The 25,572-nt window shown below is 37.3% G+C and overlaps 1 protein-coding gene across 3 annotated transcripts in view; it reads left to right on the top strand.

Moving 5' to 3' along the window:
- usp47 (ubiquitin specific peptidase 47) overlaps positions 1-25,572 on the top strand; it is a 30,448-nt gene that overhangs the window by 2,575 nt on the left and 2,301 nt on the right. The window contains exons 2-28 of one of the 3 annotated variants that reach the window (XM_028477156.1): positions 5,702-5,746; positions 10,309-10,503; positions 11,328-11,444; positions 11,521-11,674; positions 12,592-12,688; positions 12,775-12,920; positions 13,052-13,131; positions 13,980-14,129; positions 14,288-14,383; positions 14,467-14,619; positions 17,024-17,179; positions 18,509-18,640; positions 18,763-18,839; positions 18,924-18,979; positions 19,339-19,451; positions 19,551-19,652; positions 19,825-20,032; positions 20,179-20,294; positions 20,404-20,523; positions 20,603-21,386; positions 22,212-22,387; positions 22,490-22,570; positions 22,685-22,800; positions 22,879-22,997; positions 23,310-23,440; positions 23,992-24,039; positions 24,116-24,246. In XM_028477156.1, the coding sequence (XP_028332957.1) occupies positions 5,702-5,746; positions 10,309-10,503; positions 11,328-11,444; positions 11,521-11,674; positions 12,592-12,688; positions 12,775-12,920; positions 13,052-13,131; positions 13,980-14,129; positions 14,288-14,383; positions 14,467-14,619; positions 17,024-17,179; positions 18,509-18,640; positions 18,763-18,839; positions 18,924-18,979; positions 19,339-19,451; positions 19,551-19,652; positions 19,825-20,032; positions 20,179-20,294; positions 20,404-20,523; positions 20,603-21,386; positions 22,212-22,387; positions 22,490-22,570; positions 22,685-22,800; positions 22,879-22,997; positions 23,310-23,440; positions 23,992-24,039; positions 24,116-24,246 (3,899 nt within the window). Of the gene's footprint in view, positions 1-5,701; positions 5,747-10,308; positions 10,504-11,327; positions 11,445-11,520; positions 11,675-12,591; positions 12,689-12,774; positions 12,921-13,051; positions 13,132-13,979; positions 14,130-14,287; positions 14,384-14,466; positions 14,620-17,020; positions 17,180-18,508; positions 18,641-18,762; positions 18,840-18,923; positions 18,980-19,338; positions 19,452-19,550; positions 19,653-19,824; positions 20,033-20,178; positions 20,295-20,403; positions 20,524-20,602; positions 21,387-22,211; positions 22,388-22,489; positions 22,571-22,684; positions 22,801-22,878; positions 22,998-23,309; positions 23,441-23,991; positions 24,040-24,115; positions 24,247-25,572 lie in introns of all 3 variants that reach the window. The other 2 variants (XM_028477147.1, XM_028477166.1) reach the window with 2 other exon arrangements.

The raw sequence follows: 25,572 nt of genomic DNA, 5'->3' as shown, positions 1-25,572 counted from the left end.
TCCGACCATAACAAAGATGGCGGCGTCGGAAAATAACTAACGCGAGTGGCTTCTCCGAGTTTCAGAAGTGCAAGGCAGTGAAGACATGCGCTTTATCCCAGGTGCGACTGGACGGCAGCGCGTCAACGCGACAAGGAGGAAACACCCGCTGTAACATCAGCGGCAGCAGCCGCACACACGCAATGAAGAACACATTTACATACCACTGTGATACCCTAGTAGTGACTCCTGATTTGTAAATTAAAGACAATGTATGTTTGCTGTTCACATAGGCATCTATTGGAGTTTTTCCTTTGCAGTCTGACCTTTTATTTTACCCTTAAACTTCCTAAAGGACAACACACACACAAAAACACACAATTCTTAAGGTAAAAGGAAAGTTTATTTCAATGCTACCTCTGACTCTGAATGCATTATTTTGTACTTTTATATTCTTATTTGAACTTTATTTTGGAAATTTAAGTTGAAGAGCAATAAACATATATTACAATGTTAAGGAATTCATGTTTTTTTTGTTTTCATTTTAGATATGTAAATCAGCATGTATGAATTACTTTTAGTCAATTACTGGGGAGATAATTGATAATCGAACTGGAAAAATGTATTGTTAAAATAATCGATGCATCAGAAAAATAATCACTAGATTAATCATTTAAAAAATTATCGCTTATCCCAGCCTAAGGTAAAGCTATTACTAATGTGCATGTTAGAACATATAGTGATAGAGCCAACCTGAAGGAGCTTCAAAGGACACCTGTTTATAGTACATTTTCTCCAGGATATTGTTAACAAGCACTACAAGACACACTGCATTAGCACATTTAGCCCAGAGTTGTCTCTCTGTTAATATTTATATGATATATTGCCATTTTGAGAAAAAAATATTGAGATATGAGTTTTGGTCCATATTGCCCAGCCCTACCCACTGCACCAGCATATGGTCTACAATGGCTTTGAGGATCTCATCTTGGTCCCTAATGGCAGTGAGGTTTATCTTGACTCCTCATGTGTTCATTAAATAATATTGCACAGGCCTATAACTGACTGGGCTGCTAAAAGATAGTAAAAATGAATACTGTATGTTCTCTCATAGAAGCACAAATTGTAGTTAGTTTCATAGACGCTTGTCAGGCTACGGTGTAGGGGTCCGCAATGACACAGAGTGCTGGAAGCGGTGTTTTATTCTCTCATCAATAAACCATATTTTTCGGCCGGTTGTTTGTGAAAAAAGTTTTCTGTTTAGCTGAATTTTCAGTGTATTATTAGTACCCTCTAATTTTCATCGAGCAGTGTGTCATACCGGACTAACTCCGCCCCTAGGAAAGTTCAGGTATCCATTCTTAGTTAGTGTTATATATGTTATTTAGTTCAACCTTTAATGCTAAATCAAATGCTGGTCCAGTGTGTAGTCAAAGTGCAGGCAGGTCCAGGGTTGTGATAAAATGTACTGGGGTCATATCTAGTCTCATTTTAAACATCATGGTGTCCTACTGATTGATATGAGATTCTTTGAAGCATCTCCATAGATGCTGATATTTACAGATGGTTTTGTCTCATGTAGTGTGAGGAGAGAGCAAGTGGGTCGGACACCAGAACTATGTAGATTAGTACTGGAGAGTACAGGAATAACGGTTAGGAAAAAAGCATGCATAGGAATGATAGTAGTATGAAAGAAATGAAATGAAATAAAATATTTGTATTATATTTGTATTACATATATTCTATTTAAAAATTACAATTATTATTATTAGTTACGTTATCTTCTAACAAAACATATTACAACATTTCCTTTCACGGGTGGTGTTCACTAATATTGTTTGTATCATATCTAGTAGTCATTGTGGTTGAGCATAGTATTTTGTTGAAATACTGGTGAAAATATTGAGAACAGAGTTTATGTAGCCAAAAATCTTCTCCCTCTCATTAGGGGTGTCCCAATCCGATATCGGTCCGATATCAGCCTGAAAATAAATATCTGATTGAAATTTCCTTTTTTTTTTTTTTTTTTAAATTGATTTTTTTATTTAATTTATTCAATTGTAGAATACTGTAGATATTTCGTTGAAGGTTCAAATGTATGTAACCAATTGGTTGATCATAAATGGGTCAGTTTTTCTCACCTACTGTTGCTGACTATTGTTGTCTGTTTGAGTAACATCACTTGATCAAGCCTTTTCTAACATTGCACACTACAAAATAAGTCATTATTTTTTTATTCATGCTAATATCGGATCAATATCGGTATCGGCCGATACGCAAGGCTGCATTATCGGTGTCGTATTGGAAATGAAAAAGTTGTATTGGGACATCCCTACCTCTCACCATCACATGGATATCAGCTTTAAAAAAAAAAAAGAAAAATTAAATAAATGATCACTTAAGTTTTTAAAAACTTTCGTTCCACTCACCTATTTAGATTATGAATTACCTATCATTTTGTCTGTAACCGCCTTTGGAAATTTGTATTTTATTTTTATTCATCTTTTAAACTTAATTTTTCAATATTATAGTTATGCGAGATGGATCCTTACACTTAACAATACTTACCACAAAGGGAATATATAGTGCTGTAGGGGATGACCTCTCGCAGGTATCTGCATAATGTGCAAGACCACCAAGGCAGCAATAATCAAAAAACATTTCCTGACAAGTCTGTCCAGCAAACCAGTTGTTTTCTTTTTAGGAAAATGTAGCAAACAGTAGATTCTGGACCACACCTAAAAGTTTTTTTTTTAACTCCCTGTTGGGTTTGTTTTGGTTTTTCAGTCTAATTAAAGTTGGCCATAGTGATAATGACAGCTCTTCACATTGAGAAACACAAATTCCAGACATGGTGGAATGATTTATCTGCTTCTTGTCTTGGATAATGAGGAAATAACACACACCTGGCCATGAAACTATTTAGAAATTTACCAATTATTTGATTGTTTGCTTCCCAAAGAGTATGGTACATTTAGAATATCTCGTCATACCTTAAACAAAAATACATTTGAATGTACATTTAATGATCATAACTGAACGCCTATTTTCATAAGACATCTTAACTGTTCATTCTAAAGCCACTGTTCAAGTCTAAAAGTGTTAATTATTGTTGTCAAAAATATTTTAAACCTGTTTGTATTTTTAAATAATTCTGTATAAAACAGCTACTGTTTTATACATCTATCTATAAAGCAAGGAATCTGTCTGTGTGTCTGTCTGTCTGTGTGTCTGTCTGTCTGTCTGTGTGTCTGTCTGTCTTTCTCTGTGTCTGTGTGTCTGTCTGTGTGTCTGTCTGTGTGACTGTCTGTGTGACTGTCTGTGTGACTGTCTGTGTGTGTTCCTCAAATATCTCTGCGAATCAGGCTGAGATTGACCTGAGACTTTCAACATGGCTGCTGCTTGGTTCAAGGGTGTGCAACGTCAGATTTGTTTGGACTGCAATAATACCGTTCATAAATTATTTCATGAAATTGTCCTAAATGCAGCTTTGCAGAACAGTTCAATGTTGACATGGAGTCAAGGTAACTCATAAGTTGAAATAGGGCTGGGATAAACGATTTATTTTTGAAACGATTAATCTAGCGATTATTTTTTCGATGTATTGATTAATGTAACAATTCATTTTTCCAGTTTGATTATCTCCCCATTAATTGACTAAAAGTAATTTGTGTTGATTTACATACTATTTCTTTTTTATCCTGTCTTGTACTGTCCTGTTTAGAGTGTTTAAGAAGTGCAGTTTACATGTTTCATGAAATGTGAAGTTAGATATGTTGAAGAGATAAAGCCACAGATTTGTTTGCTTTATTGTTGTATTCTGTGCTTTGAAATGTATATTTTATATTTATTTAATGTTTAAATAAATCTGAAATTGTTTATTATTAAACAGATTGTTTTATTGCTTGTGTTCATTGTAAAATACATGACAAGAGGCCCTTGAAAAAATAATTGCATATTCGCAATCGCAATATTGAGGAAAAAAAATCCCAAATTAGATTATTTTCCAAAATCGTTCAGCCCGAGTTATGATGTACATTTTTAATATACCGCCGTACTGGTGTATTTAATTACGCAATGTTCGGAACGCTACATTGCACCGCGTTTCAGACTGGGCCCTTTTCATGGTCACACTTCTAAATAGGAATGGTGCGACTGCGAGGCGGGGGGAAGGTAAACAGTAGTGCACTGGTGTTAGTTACGGTGTAAATGGATAAGAAAGACATTGAAAGCTCTGAAGCTGCAGAACTAGTAGATCATGATGACACAGAACTGGTGCCAAAAAGAGGAGCCTGAGATGGTTTTCGAAGAAATAATTTTGAAGGAAGTAATAACTAATGCAAGTTACATAATTTTGTTTAACCATTTTATTGATTTGAATGTGAATATACCTCAAAACCCATATTAATGCAAATTTTAGATTTACTTGAATACTGTGTAATGTTCCTGGGCTTGAACTTGAAGCAAAATTATAGTAATTGCAAGTTGCACTACGTTTTGTATTGGTTTTATAAAAGATGTTTGTGAAATTTGCACAGTAAAAGTGCTGTTTTGACTGCAATAGTCTTTGCATTCTGATTTCCTCACTTCATTAGAATCATAAGTGGCTCTTTTTTGTAAACAGCATCATTTTCTGAGGCCATGCAAACTTGTATTACTACTAATGTGGAATTATTCTACAATATTCACCCATCATGACAGTAAAATAGACCATCCTAAGTCAATCTTCTGCAGTAATTCCTCTCTCAACCAGTAGAAAATGTTGAGAACACCTGATTATGCATGAAAAAAAGAATGTCGTCATATACAGTGAAATTGTTAGAATTTTGAAAGAGACCGTGATATACATTTTTGGTCACACCGCCCAGCTCTACCAACTAGTATTTGTGTAATTAAATCATTTATGAGGCGTACTCTAACTGAATTACTGTGTATAAAGTTAATGGCTGATCTATTTAGTCTCCAAACAGTTCCTTGAATGATTCAGCAGTTTATTCAAGCTACTTGCTAACTTGGATATGGTCACCCAATCATCACCTAAACACAGTATGTCCCTGAACTTGTTTTATTTAATAAGCCCATAGTACAAAAACTTACTTAAAACAAGTTCATTTTAGCAATGGTTTTTAACCAATATATCTACTTGCTGTATTGCATTGCACATGGTTTTCTTTCGATAACTTGTTTTTGTCCTTGTTAAAAAAACCCTTTCATCTCATAATACACCTGCGTGTTGTCAGCTGCAGCTGCTTTATACAGCTTCTGCCACACCTTACCAAGATCACAAACCAGAATAAACCCAGTATTACATCATTTCTACATTTTTATGTACCACATCTTATTTTAACAATCACGCACTCTTCAACATGTGAATTCACCTCAAAAGTTGAGTAAATCATTTGCTATTGATTTTGTACTGAAACATTAATTTCTGTATTTCTTTGATTGCATTAATAAAGGTACATCTTAATCAATATAATGTGAAACTGACTGGAGCAATCCTCTCATTGGTTAATCCAATAATCAGATGTGGACTTGGCAATGAAATTGAAGAGGGATACACATCAATATACCTTCCAAATTAGTTTTTGCCTGCAGGTTTCAGTTCAATCCCCAACCCTGTTTTTCTTTTATTTGTTTTCATTGTTGTCTGATTTTTTTTCTTATTTAAGTATATTTGTGATATACATCATTCATGACGGCCATCTTTACTTAATTTTAGGGGACATTCTGGAGTATTTTTGATGAGATGAAGAGGATTTCACAGGTGTGTGTGTGTGTGTGTGTGTGTGTGTGGACTGCAAGAGAGTGCTGATGATAAAGCATGGTTTGAAATGAAAGCATGAAGTAGCTTGTTGAGAATTGAAATTGTGTGGGAATAAGTACGTGTTTTACTTAAAGTCACCCATAAAGTTTAATTCACACCTGAGTTAAATGTTACTCACAGATATCATTACCCAATGGAAAGAAGTGGCAGTTTACATACAGTCACTCCTCCAAAACCGAGATACACATTTCCTGCATAAGCTACACAATGCTAACATTCACAAGACGAGTGATTTCAAGCTGATTGTAAAAATTGAGCAGTCTTTTCCCACAGCCCAGTACCGAAGTGTCCAAAGTCCCTGATGCAAAAATCTTGACCGTAGAGTTGACCATTAGCTGGCGCCGGGCATTGAAAATACTTCTGAATAATCAGACCAGGCTCAATTTTGTGTAAAATTGTACTGAATGGCCTCATTAATTCCTTCACTTCTTTAACCTTTACCACACTGTTCAACAATATAAGATGCCTTATCTTTGGTCAGCCTGTCAGATGAGCTGGTGCTCATTTTCAGTACCACAAACCATACATACCGGTACATGCTGTCATAAAATGCCTGGGCTGTAAGAGCCTTTACAGCAGCGATGCACATTGTAAAGTGTGAGTGAAGCTTAAAATCATCGTAAAAGTATTCCTTTAACAATTTATCACTACATAGCACATTACATTAAATGGTCTGATTTTCTCAATGAAAAATGTAAACAAATAATGTGTCATCCTTCATTAATGGGGAATATAATGGAAAGAATATACTAGGGGTGGGGACATCTGGGTACCCCACGATACGATACGCGGTACAAAGCTCACAATAACGATTATCTCACGATATGACGATACTGCGATTATCGATATATTGGTCAGAAATAAATATACGATAATCTATGATAAAAAAAAAAAGATTAAGTGAAAAAATAAGTTTTATTTTATATCTCTGAAAGACAATAAATTGAAAGTGACACTATTTTAGTGCAACATTTCTGTAAATAAGTGTCAACATACCAATGTAAATGAATAAGTATCTCCAATAGTGCTTTCTGTAAACAAAAAATAGGGTCTTTCTTATTGGTTCCTTCAACAAACAGTGACAAAATTTCTGTGAAGACCTACCTGCACATTTAAGTGAAAAAGCAGAAAAGGTTTTGAAAAGAAAAAAAAATTGATCGTGCAAAAAAATTTGCGATATATCGCCGTATCGAGATATCGTCACGCTCCTAGAATATACTCCTACTCTAAAGTAATTATGACCTGTGACAAAGAACTCAATGTATGTGTGTCTTTAATAGTTTGATTGATAGTTCATGTAGCCAATCACAAGTTAGGCTGTAACAAGTTTGGTTGTAAGCACTACATCTGCAGAGCGTCTTTAGTTTCTCTTGAGTTATCGGGTGTGGAATGGACCTTGTGGTTGTGTCCGTGTGCGTAAATGATAAACCAACCACACACAATAGGACAACCCTTGTAAATATTTAATAAAGAAGACAAACTCTGAATCATCTCCACGTTGCATTCTTACTGATGCCCCCTGGCAGTTACAACATAATAAAACTAGTCCAATTAGCTCTCCCCAAAACACTAGCATTTACTTTTTTATATATACGGTACTGTATATATATGTGTGTGTGTGTGTGTGTGTATGTATATATATATATATATATATATATATATATATATTGCTACTTGTGTCACAGCCACACTATCTTTACTACTTTCCATTTTTACCCTTGGCTAACTTCGGCTGAAGGGTATTATCATCAGTTTGTTGTCTGTCCGTCCGTCTGTCGGTCTGTGTGTGTAAAGTGGTGTAGGTCTTTTAATGCAATACCCACCAACCATTCTCACACCAAAATATTGGTATTAATGGGTAGGGCTGGGATAAACGATTATTTTTTAAACGATTAATCTAGCAATTATTTTTTCCGATACATTGATTAATCTAACTATTCATTTTTCCAGTTCAATTCGATTATTGATTATCTCCCCATTAACTGACCAAATGTAATTTATACGTTTATTTACATATCAAAAATTAAAAAAAAAAAAACATGAATTCCTTAACATTTCAATATGTTTATTGCTCTTCAACTCAAAATTCCAAAATAAAGTTCAAGTAAGAATATAAAAGTACAAAATAATGTATTCAGAGTCAAAGGTAGCCTTCAATAAAAAATAAAAAAGCAGTGGGAGCCGGCAGCCTGTCATGGTGTCCTTCCTGCTTCCTGATCCAACAGAATTTAAGATTTATGTTGAAAACATATAGGTTGGCTTACTGAAAAAAGTGCATCTTTTAATTTTTCATTGACATGAAAATAACAACAACTTCAAGTAATATACTCTGCCTCACATTTTTCTTAAACTCTGTGTGTGCGCATGCGTGTATGTGCGTGTACGCTCGCGTGCTTGATGTCACGGCGGGTGTTTGCTCCTTGTCCCGTCAACGCGTTACCGTCCGGTCACACCCGGGATAAAGGACGAGGGTTACGGGGAACAGCTACCTTCGACAAACGAGTGCATGTCTTAACTGTCTTGCACTTTTGAAACTTGGAGAAGCCACTCGCGTTAATTTCCGGCGCCCCATCTTTGTTTTGGTCGGACAACACATCGGCGTGCATATTTTGCATTGGCGTCATCGATTACGTCAATCGTTGTCCTGGCCGTACTAATGGGATTCCAGGTAATAAAAAAAACAGCGTTTTTGATGATTTTGAAAAAAAACTTTGTTGCGGACTGGTTTTAAAAAAGGAAAGGAGGTGGACCATTGATACCTTTTATTTTATGTAGGTTTAAATCTGAATTCATAACCCAGCAACAATTCATGCATCAAAAAATTGGTACTAATAAGGGGATTTTAGGTAATGAAGAAAATCCTCCATTCGGACAATTTTTGGTGAAAAAAAAACAGCGTTTTTGAGGATTTTGAGAAAAACTTTTGTCGTGGACTGATTTTAAAGAAGATAAAGAGGTGATTGATACCTTGCTGTAAGGTGACGTTCACTCAGGGCTCTTGATTAGTGGCAACATTTTTTATCTTTGTGTTTGTCACAGAAACTACTCTGTAATAAAATTATATGCATAAACAGCCGCGTAATCATATTTAATGTTTTATTCTCCGCTACTAGTATTATTAATGTAATAGATGAACCGTTCCCAACTATAAACTCACTGAAGTGCTTAGCTTGGTTTCAAATGTCAGGCCTAGGGTTTTCAAGTGTCGGTGTGCATGAGGCCACACATCTGATGATGAACTACTGGGTGTGTTTACAATGACGGTGACTTTGTTGCCTCTTGAAACTCCTGTTGAACTTGAAAAGCTTGTGTTCTACTGGAAGTATGCATGTACAGTAACTCATGAGTCAGCAGTTTCTTGGCCTGTGTTTTGAGACAGATTGTGGGTAAATCTGGATAATTTGTAAAAATCTGTTCATGTTTTTCTGTAGACTACCAGTGCATGGAACCTGTTCAAACACATGCAGGCTTGTTTCTTGGTAAATTGACTAAATGTCTCGTGCAAATAAGATAAGTGACTGACCTCTTGAAACCAGTGTGAAATGACCAAATCTATATCAAACAGTGATGAGCCACAGTGGAGGAACAATGGTCTTGTTTGTTGATCATATATTTAAAAAGAAAGGAAATGGGTAGAAATTGATGCTTGAAAGTTTGTTTTTGTCTCATCCATAAACAGTCCATATGTTGAAATATTTGCATACTGCATTGTGGGATATGGAGTCACGGAGATGGGTGCATAGATGTATTTTTACTTCATTTGGATATCACGGAGAATACCGGGAACGAACTTACTGCCTTCCTTGTCTGGCGAAAAAAAACAAGAAATCACGGAAAGAATGAACTAAATAGATACTTGTATGGATCAGTTTACGGGACTCCAAATCCCACAATGCAATGCACAAACGGATTGTTTAAGGTAGAAATTAAAACAGACTTTCAAGTAGCAGTCGCAGCCTTTTCCCTTTTTATCGGTCCAATAGTAGCCTGAAAACAAATATCAAATTCAAAATTCTGTATTTTCCGATTTTTTATTTTTTTACCCCCCAAAATTTTTTTTTTATTTTATTCAATTGTAGAATATTGTAGATATTATGTTGAACGTTAAATTTCATGTAACCAATTGGCTAATAATAAATGGGTCACTTTTTCTCATACCTACTGTTGCTGACTATTGTTCTCTGAGAAAATAAGTAATTATAATTTTTTTTATAAAAGAAGAAAAAAAAAGCATGTATGATTCATGCTGATATCGGATCAGTATCGGCATCGGCCGATATGCAAGGCTGCAATATTGATATCGTATCGGAAATGAAAAAGTTGTATCGGGACATCCCGAATTTGAAGGTACCTTTTTAGCACATAAGGTGCCCTTAAATCAAGTCTACAAAAATTCATTAACAAAATACAATCATGTATCAATTATAATTTGAAGACAATTCAAGAAATCCAAACGCATTGTCATAATAAGGTTTGTTCTTGTCTTTGTTACTGTTGAGCAGATCCACAATGCAGCTGAGGAGCCCAGAGTGCTGTGTATCATTCAGGACATCACCAGTGCAAAGACGGTGAACGAGAGGCTCACCTTTAACCTCCCAGCTTCCACTGCTCTGTCCAAACTTTATGAAGATGTTGCTCACAAAGCCGGATATGTGAATGGCTCCTTTGACCTTGCATGGGGAAATACACAAGACATGGTCAGACATGGTTCTCTTTAATCCCATACATCTGCCTTGCTGTTTGGTTAATTGTGAATTCAGCTTTATTGTTTTAACACATTGAATTAATTGTTATTTTCTTTGCATGTCTGGCATCAAAACTTAAACTGAGGCGAAAATTTGAAAAAATGTCAACATAATGGTGCAAAAATATGGGTTTATTCTATAATGCCAAAGTCAATTGACCTTTCATAGTGGCAGGACAACATTTGATTTTGGTTTAGTTGATTATTTTTGGTAAACTGGTGTGTGTTTTAATAACTTATACCTTGTATTTACATTCACCCTGATTGGCTGCATCATGATCAGCTTCAAAATAGAGAATAGTGTGTGAAAAAAGAGTATACAAAAATTCTCTATATACTAGTTTTAGATCGAATGCAGTGATGATGCGCTCAGTCAGCCAGTGTTGAGTTCATTCTGTTGTCCCTTGTATACATAATATTCTGTTTTGGTTAATGAGCCCAGGCTAATCTTGCTCCTGACCCAGGCCAAGGCCAGGTGTTGTCTCTTATCTCACTGAGTAGGTCAGTGGATTAGGCTGCAGCATGTTTCCAAAGGAACACATCACTAGCTCATTGTCTGTTTGATTTAAGGGAAAGACAGCTGTGCTACATCTTTCTCAATTTCACTTAAAAGTGCTGGTGAATTTAATAACAAGGATTTCAGTCCCAATCCTAAGTTTCACAAGTTTCTCTTTTATCTGGTGGTCTGAATGTTTGCTGATTGCTTTGTCATTTTCATGCCTCCCCCCTGCCCCATGCATCTTGTTTGCTCAGGTGGCTTTTTTTTTTTCTTTTCAGGCACCACTTGATCACAGTGGTGAGTTGTCCCTCTTAAACTCAGGCTTTGAGCCTGGGGGAAAGAAAAATTTCCTCCAGCTAACGGACAAAGATGGAGAGCAGCCCCAAATAGCATCTGTAAGTGAAACACATTTTGAAAAAGCATTAGGATGAGTTTATATGTAAACTTGAGCTCCTTTATTTTGGTTTGTAGGATGAGTCATGTACAGCAGATAGCAGTGGAATGGACGACAGTTCCCAAGAGCGATTAATAGGACCTTTACCCAGAGATGGCACCGTGGGCTGTAGTGGTGACTACAGCAGTTCATCTTACTCCTACTCCTCCATCCTCAACAAATCTGAGACGGGTGAGAATTGAAGGAGGCAGTCCAATTCATGACACTACACATTCTTTCTACTAGGGATGCACCCAAATGAAAATTCTTGGCCAAAGCCGAAAGCCGAAACACAGAAGTAAATTGTTATACAAATTATTAGTCCCATTGCGATTATGGGTATGTGTGTACTAACTTCACTAAAATTAAAACATTGCAATTGTGTACATTAATATTAATGCTTCAAAGAATTAATCAAGTCAAAAAATGAAAATATTTATTTAGCACTGACATTCCAACAATATGCAATAAAAAAAAAAAAGTTTAACTTGTTCCCACTCATACATTAATGGTTTACAGACCTATAACTGACTGGACTGTTGGAAGAGAGTCAAATTAAATGTGTTCTCTCAATAAAACACAAATTGCATTGAAGTCACAGAGCGTGTGCGTCTCCGTGTGCTTTGATTGTGGAGCGTATCATTTCTTGTGCGCACTGGTTTGATCCCATCCAAGTAATGACCTTTATAACTCAGACAAGGTACTGTTGTGATGTAGTAAAGAGCATCTCTGTGAAACGTGAGCTGACTGACTGAAACCAGATTCATGCTTCTGATGCAAGGCTGTGCGTCAGGCTGCAGTGTTCGTGTTGACCAGAGGGCCACACGTATCTAAAATGTTGGCGTGACAGAAATATAAATCACATTTACGTGCTCTGTAAACTCTGCTCAGAAAATGCTTTAGTGCTCAGATGTATTGAAATACAGTCGTTCCACGAGTCCACGGCGAGTTGCTCCATTTCCAGACAAGCGTGCTTAATGTTTGCTCGCATCTTCACAACACCCCGTTTCGGTTGGCTTTTTTTGGTGGCCGGAATTTAGGTGCATCGCTACTTTCTACAGCCTGTACTCTTACGGTATTTAACTTGTTCTCCCATGCACCCACTGCAGGTTACGTGGGCTTAGTCAACCAAGCCATGACCTGCTATTTGAACAGTCTTCTGCAAACGTTGTTCATGACGCCAGAGTTTAGAAATGCACTCTACAAGTAAGACACGTTTCTCATTCATGTAGATTTGTGGAGTTCTGCTTGATGCATTTTTTTCAAATCTTCTTAAAACTATATGACTTCAGTTGGGAGTTTGAGGAGTCTGAGGAGGATCCGGTCACCAGTATTCCCTACCAGCTCCAGAGGCTGTTTGTTCTGCTGCAAACAAGTAAGAAACGAGCCATTGAGACCACCGATGTGACGCGAAGCTTTGGCTGGGACAGCAGTGAGGGTAAACATCCTTACTTACTCTCCCCCCCATGACCAAACATCACATGTCTTTTCTGTGTTGATGAAATGAGGACCATGTGCCTACCATAACTGTACCCTCAATATAAATGTGTGTGGTGTGTTTGTTCTCAGCTTGGCAGCAGCATGATATCCAGGAGCTATGCAGAGTCATGTTTGATGCCCTGGAGCAGAAGTGGAAGCAAACCGAGCAGGTGAGAGAAAATAAGATAGTGTTTTCAGGCGTATAACAACAAAAACTCAGCAGTGAGATCTCAATGCTAACGGAAACAAAAGACTCACTGTGCTATAAGTGTAATGGGGTCAGTACGTCCAGGGTTAACATTTTCTTATCCTTAGAGTTGAATCTGCAGTACATCATTTCCAAGTATTGTAAGCCATTAATGTCTTTTATCTGGTTGTGTTTTTATTACAGGTGGGACGGTATATCATGCCACTAGATATTGTAATATTAAAACTCCACAAGATGTATCGTCGAGAGTATGACTGGTATGGCAAGAGGGTTATAAATAAATGAAAAAAAATCCATATTTCCTTTTTCTTTCCAAAAAAAATGGTGGTATTGCGCCCCCATTATCGTCTATCGTATCTCAAGTGTATCGTCCCACCCCTAGTGTTTATATAAGTCATTCATCACAACTCAACTGTGCAAATCTCTTTTAACAGTTTAAGTTTACAGAAAGTTTTGTAAATGAGTATTGATTTAAAAAAAAAAAAAAACGTCTAAAAGGTATTCTTTATCTCAAACCACATTTAAAGCATTGATATAGAAATGAATGTGGAGTCTATTGGGTTAACACCGTATTGACAGCTGAGAGAAAGAGAGCTTATTTTTATAAAGTGCATCATGAGTTGGCGTAACATTGCAATCATACAGAAAAAGCCAGACATGAGTGTTTTGAACGAAAAAATCTAAAAGATGACGTGATAGTTTTAAATGGATGCTGGTCTCATGCAACAGTAAAGGCTGAGTGATCCATAGTTAAGAGATTAAGTGACCTGTGGTTGAATGGTCCTACTTATTGTTTTCTTTTGTCCTCAGGCTGACCTGATAAACCAACTGTACCAGGGGAAGCTGAAGGATTATGTCCGTTGTTTAGAGTGTGGTTATGAGAGCTGGAGGATTGACACTTACCTGGACATCCCACTTGTGATCAGGCCGTTTGGAGCAAGCCAAGCCTATGGCAGCGTGGTTTGTTTTCTTTTTTTTTTTTTCTTTTACTCTTTTCAAACATTTAATATTATGTTAATGCTTAATTAAGATTTGGCAGCAGATTTAATGATTTTTGCGCTTTCTTTGCATACATTCTCTCATAAATCAAAATCAAAACCTGGCCTTAATTGCTATAGGAAGAGGCACTGCAGGCTTTTGTCCAGCCTGAAACTCTGGATGGGCCCAATCAATACTTCTGTGAACGATGCAAAAAGAAATGTGATGCTCGCAAGGTGAGGACACTGAAAACACAGCATGTTAAGTTGAGGAAATACACTTCTCTGCCATTAACCTAATGTGCTGGGGCTTTCCATAGGGTCTAAGATTCCTGCACTTTCCTTACCTGCTGACACTGCAGTTGAAAAGGTTTGATTTTGACTACACTACTATGCATCGCATCAAACTGAATGACCGCATGACCTTCCCAGAGGAGCTTGATATGAGTCCGTTCATTGATGTGGAAGATGAGGTGAGGATCAACTGTTGTAGTGTCACTTTTTGGGAATGAAGTTAGTAGTTTTTTGAGTTGGGATCCTTTTGAAAGTCAATGCTGTGCATGGTACCATTTCCTAAATTACTTTATATGAACAACATTTGTAATGTTCACAATACTTGAAACAAAAATACTACAATGAGTAGTAATTCTCCCGCCCCGGTAAAATTATTCAACATAAACTAATGGTGTGCACTTTACCTAATAACACAATTTCGTGTTCGAAAAAAATGCAATGTATCTCTAGTTAAACCATTTTTGCTGATTTAGAACTTTTCTTCAAAATGTTCAGCATTTCTGATCACACAGTCTTAGTCTTGGATGTTGGGCTCAAACTGTATTATCATAAATAAAGATATGGAATAAAGCCACAGGTTTCCTAAAACAGAGCAGCTGCTACTCTCATTCAGTTGCACTTCTTTATTTTTAGTGGGTTGACTTCAATGGAGAGTTGAGTTACAGCAGCACACAGCAAAGAAACAGTGACACAGAGATGCACTGACAGCCCCTGCTTACCATTATTAACCCTAACCAATTATAAATGTGTATACATAATAGGCTTACTCCATAATACACAAGACAGTGAGGCAAACACTGTGACAGGCTTTAGTCCTTTCACTTGACCAATCCCTCACAGCGGGCTCCCACACATGTCATTTAGAGTCCGTTTTAAATCAAGAGCCTGACCTGACTCACCTGCTCACACACATATTTTACATTTTCAGAACAGTATTTCTTTACAACATTGTTTAAATGTAGAGTTATCTGTGCACCATTAGAAGGCATTCATTAACTTGGAAAAAATGCCTCTTGCTGTAAAGTATACAATCCCTGGCAAAAATCTTGGGTGATGATCATTCAGTTGTTTCATTTTGTAGAAAATAAGTACATCACAGACATGCCACAAAATTAAAGTCATTCAAAATGGCAACGTTCTGGCTTTAAGAAACACTAAAAGAAAGAAAAAAAATTGTGGTTGTCAATAACAATTGCTTTCTTAGATCAAGCAGAGGGAAAAAAATATGGAATCACTCAGTTCTGAGGAAAAACTTATGGAATCAACCTGTAGGTTTCCATTTCTAAAACTAACACCTGCATCAGATTAAATGTGCTCATTAGTCTGCAGTTAAAAAGGAGTGCTCACACCTTGGAGAGCTGTTGCACAAGCAGATTGACATGTCTTGGAAAAAAGAAAATGCACAGCAAAACAAATGAGGAACAAATGGGCGGAGCTGGAGTCAATGTCTGTGACCGAACTGTAAGAAAAACCGCCTAAAGGGAATGGGAGTCACAAAACAAAAGCCATCATTAACACCTAAACAGAAGAAAACAAGGTTACAGTGGGCGAAGGAAAAGCAGTCGTGGACCGTGAATGACTGGATGAAAGTCATATTCAGTGATGAATCGGGAATCTGCATTGGGCAAAGTGATGATGCTGGAACTTTTGTTTGGTGCCGTTCCAATGAGATTTATGAAGATGACTGTCTGAAGAAAACATGTACGTTTCCACAGTCATTGATGATATGGGGCTACATGTCAGGTTAAGGCACTCATTACATCTTTAATAAATCACAAGTTTATGTTGACATTTTGGACACTTTTTATTCCCTTAATTGAAAGGATGTTTGGGGATGATGACATCATTTATCAAGATGATAATGCATCTTGCCATAGAGCAAAAATTGAAAACGTTCCTTTGAAGACGGACACATAGGTACAATGTCATGGCCTGCAAATAGTCCGGATCTCAATTGAAAATCTTTGGTGGAATTTGAAGGAAATGGTCCATGACATAAGGCTCGATCAATCAGAGAAAGTTGGAGTCGAATTGATGAATAGTTCTGTTTGTCGCTCATTAAGTCCATTCCTCAGAGACTGCAAGTGGTGGTGCAACAAAGTACTAGTGGGTTTTTTTTTTGTTTTTTTTTCATGATTTCATAATTTTTTTCCTCAAAATTGAGTGATTCCTTAATTTTTTCCCTCTGCTTGATCTAAGAAAACAATTGTTAGTGACTACCACAATTTATTTTCTTGATTTCTATTAGTGTTTCTTAAAGCCAGAAAGTTGACATTTTAAGTAACATCAGTTTTGTGGCAATGTCTGTGATCTATTATTTTTCTAAAAAACATGAAACGACTGAATGAACATCCTCCAAAACTGGTGATTCCATAATTTTTGCCAGGGAATGTACAATATGGATATGGTTACAATGTTTCTTAAAGGTGTGTCTTTTATCACATTTAAGGTAGTTTTTTTTTTTTTTTTACGAATTGTATTATTTTTGTATATTTTCAAACCTTAGCTCGTCCTTTGATAAGTAAATATTTGTTGAATGCAGCAGTCTTTCAAACTTTAACCTTTTTTTCTTCTTGCTAGAAGTCACCTCAGACAGAAAGTTGCACTGACAGTGGAGCAGAGAACGAAGGAAGTTGTCACAGTGACCAGATGAGCAATGACTTTTCCACTGATGACTGTGTGGATGAGGGGATCTGCTTAGACAGCACCAGCAGCACAGAGAGGGTGTTGAAGCCAAAGGTAACAACTGATAACATTTCTATTGGTTGCTTTCACACTTACTAGCTAAAATGACAAGTGTCAAAGCCACAAAAAGGCAAAGAAGCAACATTTTTAGATGTACTGCCATGATATTCCACTATAGTAGTCCAAACTTTTCACTATTTTTTTTCTTTACACTCAAAGAACTTTGTTACTTTTCCTCAGGAAGTGATTGCACATTTCATCATTTCAAAAAGGGCGCAACAGAAAAACTGCTTTACACTGTCAGATGTGTTTGGTTTTAGGTCTAAGCTACCTTGGGCTGCAAGTTTTTCAGATATTTGAGGATAAATATTTATACAATTCCACAGAAATAGAAATATGGGAGGAGAAAAAATGTTCAGATTTTTCAAGAATGTATAGGTTTTTATCAGTGGTGGGACTAGATTTAAAAAAGTAATCTAATTAGAAACTTCATAAATAATTTATTTTGATTAACCTAAATTAATCGTGTAACAATATTTGACTTGAGATGTAACGCTTTTCCAATTTAAATTGATTTTGGTATATGACTGAATCAATGAAAACAATAGAATAACAACAAAATGGTGTTTAATAATTTCATCACTGAGTACTAACATAATGTGCAATATGAATAAAGAATATTATGATTGTGTTATTCACAAAGCACAAACCTAAATTTAAGTAAGCTATATTCATACACTTCTGGGTTTTTGTAAACTTTCTAAAACGAAAATATGTTTTTGTCTTTAAAAAAAAAAGCACTGAGGACAGAACATTCCAGAGAAGTAGAAACTGAACATTGCAAAACATCCATCCATCCGTCATCCATCCATCCATCCATCCATCCATCCATCCATCCATCCATCCATCCGTCCATCCATTTTCAAACCCGCTTTGTCCTGTTTTCAGGGTCGCGGGGTCCGCCGTTGTCTATTTCTGGCTCACACTGGCGCTAGGCGGGGATACACCCTGGACAGGGCAACAGTCCATCAATTAACCGTCCATCCAGTTTTTCGTTTTTTCTGTGTGCGCTATTTTTCTGTAATTAATTAATCACAATTAATGCGTTAAAGTCCAAGTCCTAGTTTTTATGTTGGTTTCCTACTGGACTTATTCTTTGTGTGGGCCTTTTCTGTAGTGATATAATTCTTCATTAAGTTAAACCTGAAGAATGATATTGTATTTCCCTGTTGTTAAATATAGCGTCTTTTTTTTTTTTTTTAAGACATCCTTTATGTTTGTCATTCATTAACCCCTATGCTGCAGGATATTTAAACAGAATATATATTAACTAGCAATTCTTTAGATGGTGTCTAAACTGTGTACCTCTATTTCTACTTTCAGAATCTGCTGACCTTTGAGTTGTTCTCTGTCATGGTCCATTCGGGAAGTGCTGCTGGTGGCCACTACTATGCCTGCATCAAATCCTTCAGTGATGGCCAGTGGTGCAGTTTCAATGATCAGCATGTGAGCAAGGTGAGCCTCCAGTGATTTAAATATGTTCAAAATATTTCAAAATGCAATGCAACAGCTTGTAAGTTCTTTTACTATGGCTTTTACCACTGTTACAATCAGTTTTACACAATTCTTTTGAACAGATCACCCAGGATGATATCAGAAAAACCTATGGGGGATCCTCAGGGAGCAGAGGCTACTACTCCAGTGCCTTTGCAAGGTCAGTTGTTTTTTCCCCCAAGATGTGATCACTGTTTAAGGAACATCCTGTTAACAATATAACCACCTTCTTTGTCCTCAACAGTTCTACAAATGCATATATGCTGATTTATAGATTGAAAGATCCCTCAAGAAATGCAAGTAAGTTAATTAGCCATTTAAAGCAATACCTTTTAGTTTTACAGTTGTTGTACAATGAACCATAATTAAATAATATCTAAATGTAAAGTTGGATGAGTTCAGTGTGAAATATATTTAAATCCTAAATGTTATAAACACCACCAAACCTTTTATATCTTTTTTTATCATTAATGTTTATGTTCTGTTCATATTTATTTTGTTGTACGCTGCTGGCCCTGATAAACAAATTTAATTTAATTTTTTATGGAAACATGAAAATGACAATAAAAAACCTTGAACCTTAATTCTTAAGGGTCAACAGTCACTACTAAAAAGAATCCTCCTTTCATATTGTACCTAAATGTGGGTTCTTATTGCAGAATATCTGGCAGTGGATGACCTCCCAGAGCACATCAAGACTTTGGTTCTAAAGGAGAAACAGTCCGAGGAGCAAGAGAAACGACAGAGGGAAATTGAACGCAACACGTGCAAGGCAACTAAAACATTTATTTGGTTAAATGTTACAGTAATTGTTGTTTTTGCTGTTGCAAAAGTTGTTAAATGGCTTTATTCTTTTGTTCCTTGTTTTCAGATTAAGCTTTTTTGCGTGCATCCTGTGAAGATGATGATGGAAAGCAAATTGGAAGTTCACAAGGACAAAACTCTAAGAGAAGCAACAGAGATGGCCTACAAGGTTTGTCATCACTGCCTATGTCATGATCTATTTGTTTTTTTAATTGCATTTTTGATTGCACTTCAAATGTTTGTGTTTACAGAACAGTGATGTTAACTAAAAGGGTGATTGTAAAGGAGAAACACAAAGTTTGATTGAGTTTTTTTTAAGCCTGAAATGTTATTTCACTCAGCTGATGGAGATGGAGGGAGTCGTTTCTCTGGACTGTTGCCGCTTGGTGAAGTACGACGAGTTCCACGAGTACCTGGAGCGTTCCTACGAAGGAGAGGAGGACACACCAATGGGCCTCCTGCTGGGAGGAGTCAAGTCCTCGTACATGTTTGATTTGCTGCTTGAGACTCGCAGGCCAGAACAAGTGTTTCAGCCTTACAAACCTGGAGGTTCGTCATTTATTTTTTGTGGAAATTACCTTCTGTGTTGTTGTTGTTGTTGTTGTTGTCTTTGTCTTGTGCCTGAGAAGGAAAAGCATAATTGATTTTGTGGGTACAGGTCATTTGTGAGTGTATTTTATTCATTTTTTTTATAGAGGTGATGGTAAAAGTCCATGTTGTTGACCTGAAGACTGAGACGATAGCCTCTCCTATCAGTGTTCGGGCCTACTTAAATCAGACGATCACAGAGTTTAAACAGCTCATCGCACAGGTTAATCACTTCTTACATTCTCTTGATCAAACTTTTTTCATGAATTGAATGCGTAAAGATGTCAATAAGCCTTTGTGTGATCCATGGTTGCATCCCCGTTACCTCCCAGGCGACCGGGCTGTGTGCAGAAACGATGCGAGTTGTGCTGGAGCGATGCTACAATGACCTGAGACTCCTCTATGTTCCCAACAAGACCCTAAAAGCTGAAGGCTTCTTTAGGAGTAACAAGGTTTAGTATGATTCTTTTGTCATTTTGGCTTCCTTTATTGTATGATTTTACCTTTTTTTAAATGTTCTTTTACTTTCAGGTGTTTGTGGAGAGCTCAGAGTTAACAGATCATGAGGTTGCTTTTGCTGATTCGCTCTTGTGGAAACTTTTGGATCGTCATGGGAACACAATCCGACTGTTGGTTTTGTTGCCTGAACAGTCTCCTGGTACCAACAGGACTCTTTGCCAAAAAGTAGGAGGTGACTCAGACGGACAGGAAGGAGACAGGAAGTGTGTGGAGGCAATTCTTGAGAAGAGCACAGAGAAATTAAAGAGTCTGTCGCTACAGCAGCAGCAGAGCTCCAGCACCAGCGACAGCCAGAAAAGCTCCGACACCAGTGACTTTGAACATATCGAATCACCAAACCACGATGTGGATTCAAACTCTTCACTGCATGTGGCTGCAGACAGCAGAGAGCTGGAGAACCGAATCAGGACTCCGGCAGGGAGCGGGGCCGGGAACTCCTCTGACCCCGACAACCACTTTACCTGTGAGGAGCGCTCGGACTCTGAGGTGAACAATGACCGCAGCACCAGCTCGGTGGACAGCGACATCCTTAGCTCCAGCCACAGTAGCGACACACTGTGTAACGCAGACAGCGGTCCCATCCAGCTGGCCAACGGCCTGGACTCTCACAGCATCACCAGTAGCAGACGCTCCAAAGCTCACGAGGGCAAAAAAGAGACGTGGGACACCGCCGAGGAGGATTCAGGAACCGACAGCGAGTACGACGACAATGGAAAAAGCAAAGCAGAAGCTCAGTACCTCTACTTCAGAGCAGAGCCTTGCTCTCAGGATGACGTCTCATTGGACACGCAAAAATGTAAAACCTTTGAACTTTAAAAAAAAATCCTTTTAAAGCAGAACTAAGTAACTTGCATTTAGCGCTCCCCCTTAGGGTCCCTTTTGGTTATGTCACTGTCGTAAACACTCCCCTCCACCCATAAACACTTGTATTACCCTCACAGGAACTACGAGAAAGATTTATTAAGGTGAAAAAGTTACTTAGTTCTGCTTTAATTTGTTACTTAAAGAGTAATTAAACCCCAAAACCATGTATTTGTGTATGAAGTAGTGGTGTTGATTGATCCTGGTCCAACTCTCAACATTTCAGTCAAAGTATTTCAATTTGGCGTATTTAGATGTAAAATGTCAAAGTGACTGCCCTCTGTGGGTTGAAACGCGGCTATTACAACAAATTTTTGCTATTGGCTGAAAACAAGGTCATGTGACATTTTGAGACCATCTTGAGTCACAAACAAGCACTGTTAGCCCCACCCCTTTTAATCTATGGTGAGTAGGTTGGATTGAGTTAAGAGTGAATAACGAGGTATTGTATATTAAGTAATGAGTAGCAAGTTAACATTGTATAGAACATTGGAGATTTTATAGTGTAGACTGGGCGTGTCTCCAGGAGCCCCGCCCCTAATCGAGGCATTTTTTTAAAAATTTACCTCCTAGTAGCAGGTCAGGAGAAAGCAGGGGTTTAGTTACGCTTTAAATATTTTTTAAAATGTTTACAAATTAAACTTTTCTTGCGCTGCATAATTTGCCAGAAGAGAAAAAAAACATTGATAAAAACATTGAGCAATGTTAAGTATTTTATTACTTACAACAATTTGACAACATGTTTTTCTTGTATTTAAAGGTTTAGTGATTCATGTGGACAAGAGAATAACATTAGCAGCATTTAAGCAGAACCTGGAGCCCTACGTAGGAGTCGCCTCCACTCAATTCAAGGTTTTCCGTGTCTACGCCAACAACCAGGAGTTTGAGAGCGTACGGCTAAACGAAACACTGTCTTCTTTCTCAGATGATAACAAGGTTAGCAGCTATTTAAAGCACCATGTTTCTGATGTTGTGTTTGTGTGTGGACTCTTAAATCATTGTATTTCCCAACACAAACGTTGACGTTATTTTTATCAGATAACCATTCGACTTGGAAGGGCTCTGAAAAAGGGAGAATACAGAGTCAAAGTGTATCAGCTACTTGTGAATGAACCAGAGGTAAAAAAAAAAAAAGAAAATCTTGCCATCATCACAGTGGATTCATTGTGGATTTACACAACTATGATGGTCGATACACTTAATAGATCCCGTCACGTGTTGTTTTTTTTCCAGCCTTGCAAGTTCCTTGTGGACACGGTGTTTGCCAAAGGCATGACTGTCAGACAGTCCAAAGAGGAGCTGCTTCCTCAGTTAAAAGAACAGACCAAACTTGACCTCAGCATTGACCGGTGAGATGAACAGAACAACTTGGATGACATTGCGTATCTATATGTGCAGTGGACATGTAAACATGTTTGTTTGATTAGGGTTCGTCTCAGGAAGAAAACTTGGAAGAATCCCGGCACTGTGTTTCTAGATTATCACGTCTATGAGGAAGACATCAGCATTTCCTCCAATTGGGAAGTCTTCCTTGAAGTCCTTGATGGTAATATACACTTTGTTTTTTCCTGAAGCATTTTAAGAACTTCAGCATTATGTTTGTAGTTCACAAGAATGGAAAGAAAAAAAGAAATTTAGTAACTTTGTCTTTAACTTTGTTGCTTAAAGTTTTTTAAGTTTCCAATTGCAAAACTGTTCCAAGTTTTTTTTTTTATTGAAATTGTTACATAATAAAGACGTGTAAAAAATGTGGGACACGTGTAAAAAACAATAAAAAACTAAACATTTTCAGTTCTGGTTACCTGCTGGTCTTTTGGATAAAATATAGTGGGTTGAAATAACATTGTTTGCTTTTTAGAACCCGAGAAGATGAAGTCCATGTCACAGCTGGCTGTGCTGACTCGGAGATGGAACCCAGCAACAATGAAGCTCGGACCTTTCCAGGAAGTGATTCTGGAAAGCAGCGGTGTTGAAGAGCTGAAAGAGAAAGTACGTCTTTCATATTTAAAAACTAAGAAAATGCTGTGTATCTGTGCCTCTGCTGGCTTTTCTTACACTATTATGTTTTTAATCCTCTCTTTTAGTTAGGGTTAAATGTGCCTTTCTAGAACACTAATTTATTTCTAATTAATCAATGTCTATATCAGTGCTCAGGGAAAAAACCTACACATTTTAATTCCCTTCAGTTTTTAGTTAGGTTTTTCTTTTTTTTCTTTTTTCTTTTTTTTTTTTTTTCGAAAATTTTAAAATAATCAAAAGATTAGCTGGACTACTGTAAAAGCCAATTCCTTTTTACTTTAAAAGAATACATTGCTTGTTCATTGCTTTGCTTTTATTCTTTAGAGTCAGTTTTATTATGTGTTCTTTTTCTTTAATATGAACATTCTCTGTGAATTTGGATTGTCAGTTAAGCTTGGTTATTTTTAGTATTTCAGCACGATATACTGTTAAAGATTGTCTTTCACAATGCTGTGTATTCCTTTGTTTGTTATTGGACATTGTTCTAACTAACTTACATTGTTTCTCCTGTGTCCCTAAAGCTCAGTGAAATCAGTGGTATTCCTCTGGACAACCTGGACTTTGCAAAGGTTTGTATTTTTATTTGCTTTTGTTACTTTTCAGTCATGTTTGTTTGCCTGTGAGCTTCCTGTCTACTTCCTGCAGGGCAGAGGAACGTTTCCCTGTGACATTTCTGTGCTGGAGATCCATCAGGACTTGGACTGGAACCCCAAGGTGTCCACCCTCAATGTGTGGCCCCTCTACATCTGTGATGATGGAGCCGTGGTCTTATACAGGTAAAGCTTAATATGGTTAATCAAGCCAGATGTAATAATTATCTGCTATAACTAGGTCTGCATCTGTTTCACAGTGATGGGTTGTTATTGTTACACCTTCAATAATGTTCAGCTTTAATTCCAACATTATTGTCACAAGAGAACGATTTATTTTAAACAGTAAAAAAGAAGCTACTTTAACGATTACAGCTATAAAATTTTTTTTTATGGCTAATCATTATATGACAGCACAAATATACAGCCTCATATCAACCTGTTTGTGTGATAGTTATATAAATTCCCACTGGGTCATGAAAGCACCGCTGTGTATTATTAAATAGTGTTTTTCATAATGAGTATTAATACTGTAGGGATAGATAGTTCACAAATAACATGGGTGAATTCCTTATGTATAGCGACAAATGTGTTAAAGGTCCCATATCATATTATTTTTCATAAACATATTATTTGAGGTTTATTTTCCCAAACTCGCCGGTTTTCTAGAGTTTTAGCCTCTGAAAAGTTACTTTCTGAGCAATTCTACTCAAACAGGCTGATTTGCGTCCCACTTATTCATGAGTGGGCGTGTCTATAGACGGGACACTGACTTCCTCCTCCCCGCACGGTGACGTAGGGCCAAAGGACAGCCCGCCCTCCTCCCACCCACTCCATAGCCGAGCTCATGCTGCTTTATAAACAGGATACAGAGCTTGGGGGCGGGGCGTTCACCGGTGCATACATAGACTGTAGAAAATACATACATAACACTGCGCGAAGCACGCTGAAATGCTCACCTTCGTGGGCGTGTCCGTTTACATGTCAATCACGGCAGAGAGCTTCCTGGAGGCGCGGCTTCTCCAGCTCAGTGCCGCGACAAATTCATCATCAAAGTGGGAACGCGTCATCAAATTGGAGCGAGGTGTTTAGTCTCACCCTGCAGTAAGAAAGGAGCAAATCACCCTCTAACTAATGATTGAGGGAATCAATGAAAAAAACACTTTGGGCATGTGTATGAAGCCCAAATAACACTTTTATGATGTTTAAAGCACAGAAAAGTTGATTTAGCGTAACATGGGGCCTTTAAGCTCAATTAATCATTTTCAATCTTGAATACATTTCTTAATTTACAAACAAACCAATTTGACATCAAATCGTGGCAGATAGGTCTTCATAAACTGCTGATAAAATCTAACCATTATCCTCAGATTGCTAACTATTAGCAGCGTATATTGCTTTAGGTAAAAACACCTATATCCAAGGTTCCCAAAGTGGGGTATGTTTACCCCCAATGTGAATGGAAATTAAAAACGCAACATTAGAAACTAGAATTTAAATCGACCTGCAGTC

This window comes from Gouania willdenowi, chromosome 3, assembly GCF_900634775.1.
Source record: "Gouania willdenowi chromosome 3, fGouWil2.1, whole genome shotgun sequence".
NCBI lineage: Eukaryota > Metazoa > Chordata > Actinopteri > Blenniiformes > Gobiesocidae > Gouania > Gouania willdenowi.
This window is presented reverse-complemented; position numbering and strand designations above follow the sequence as displayed.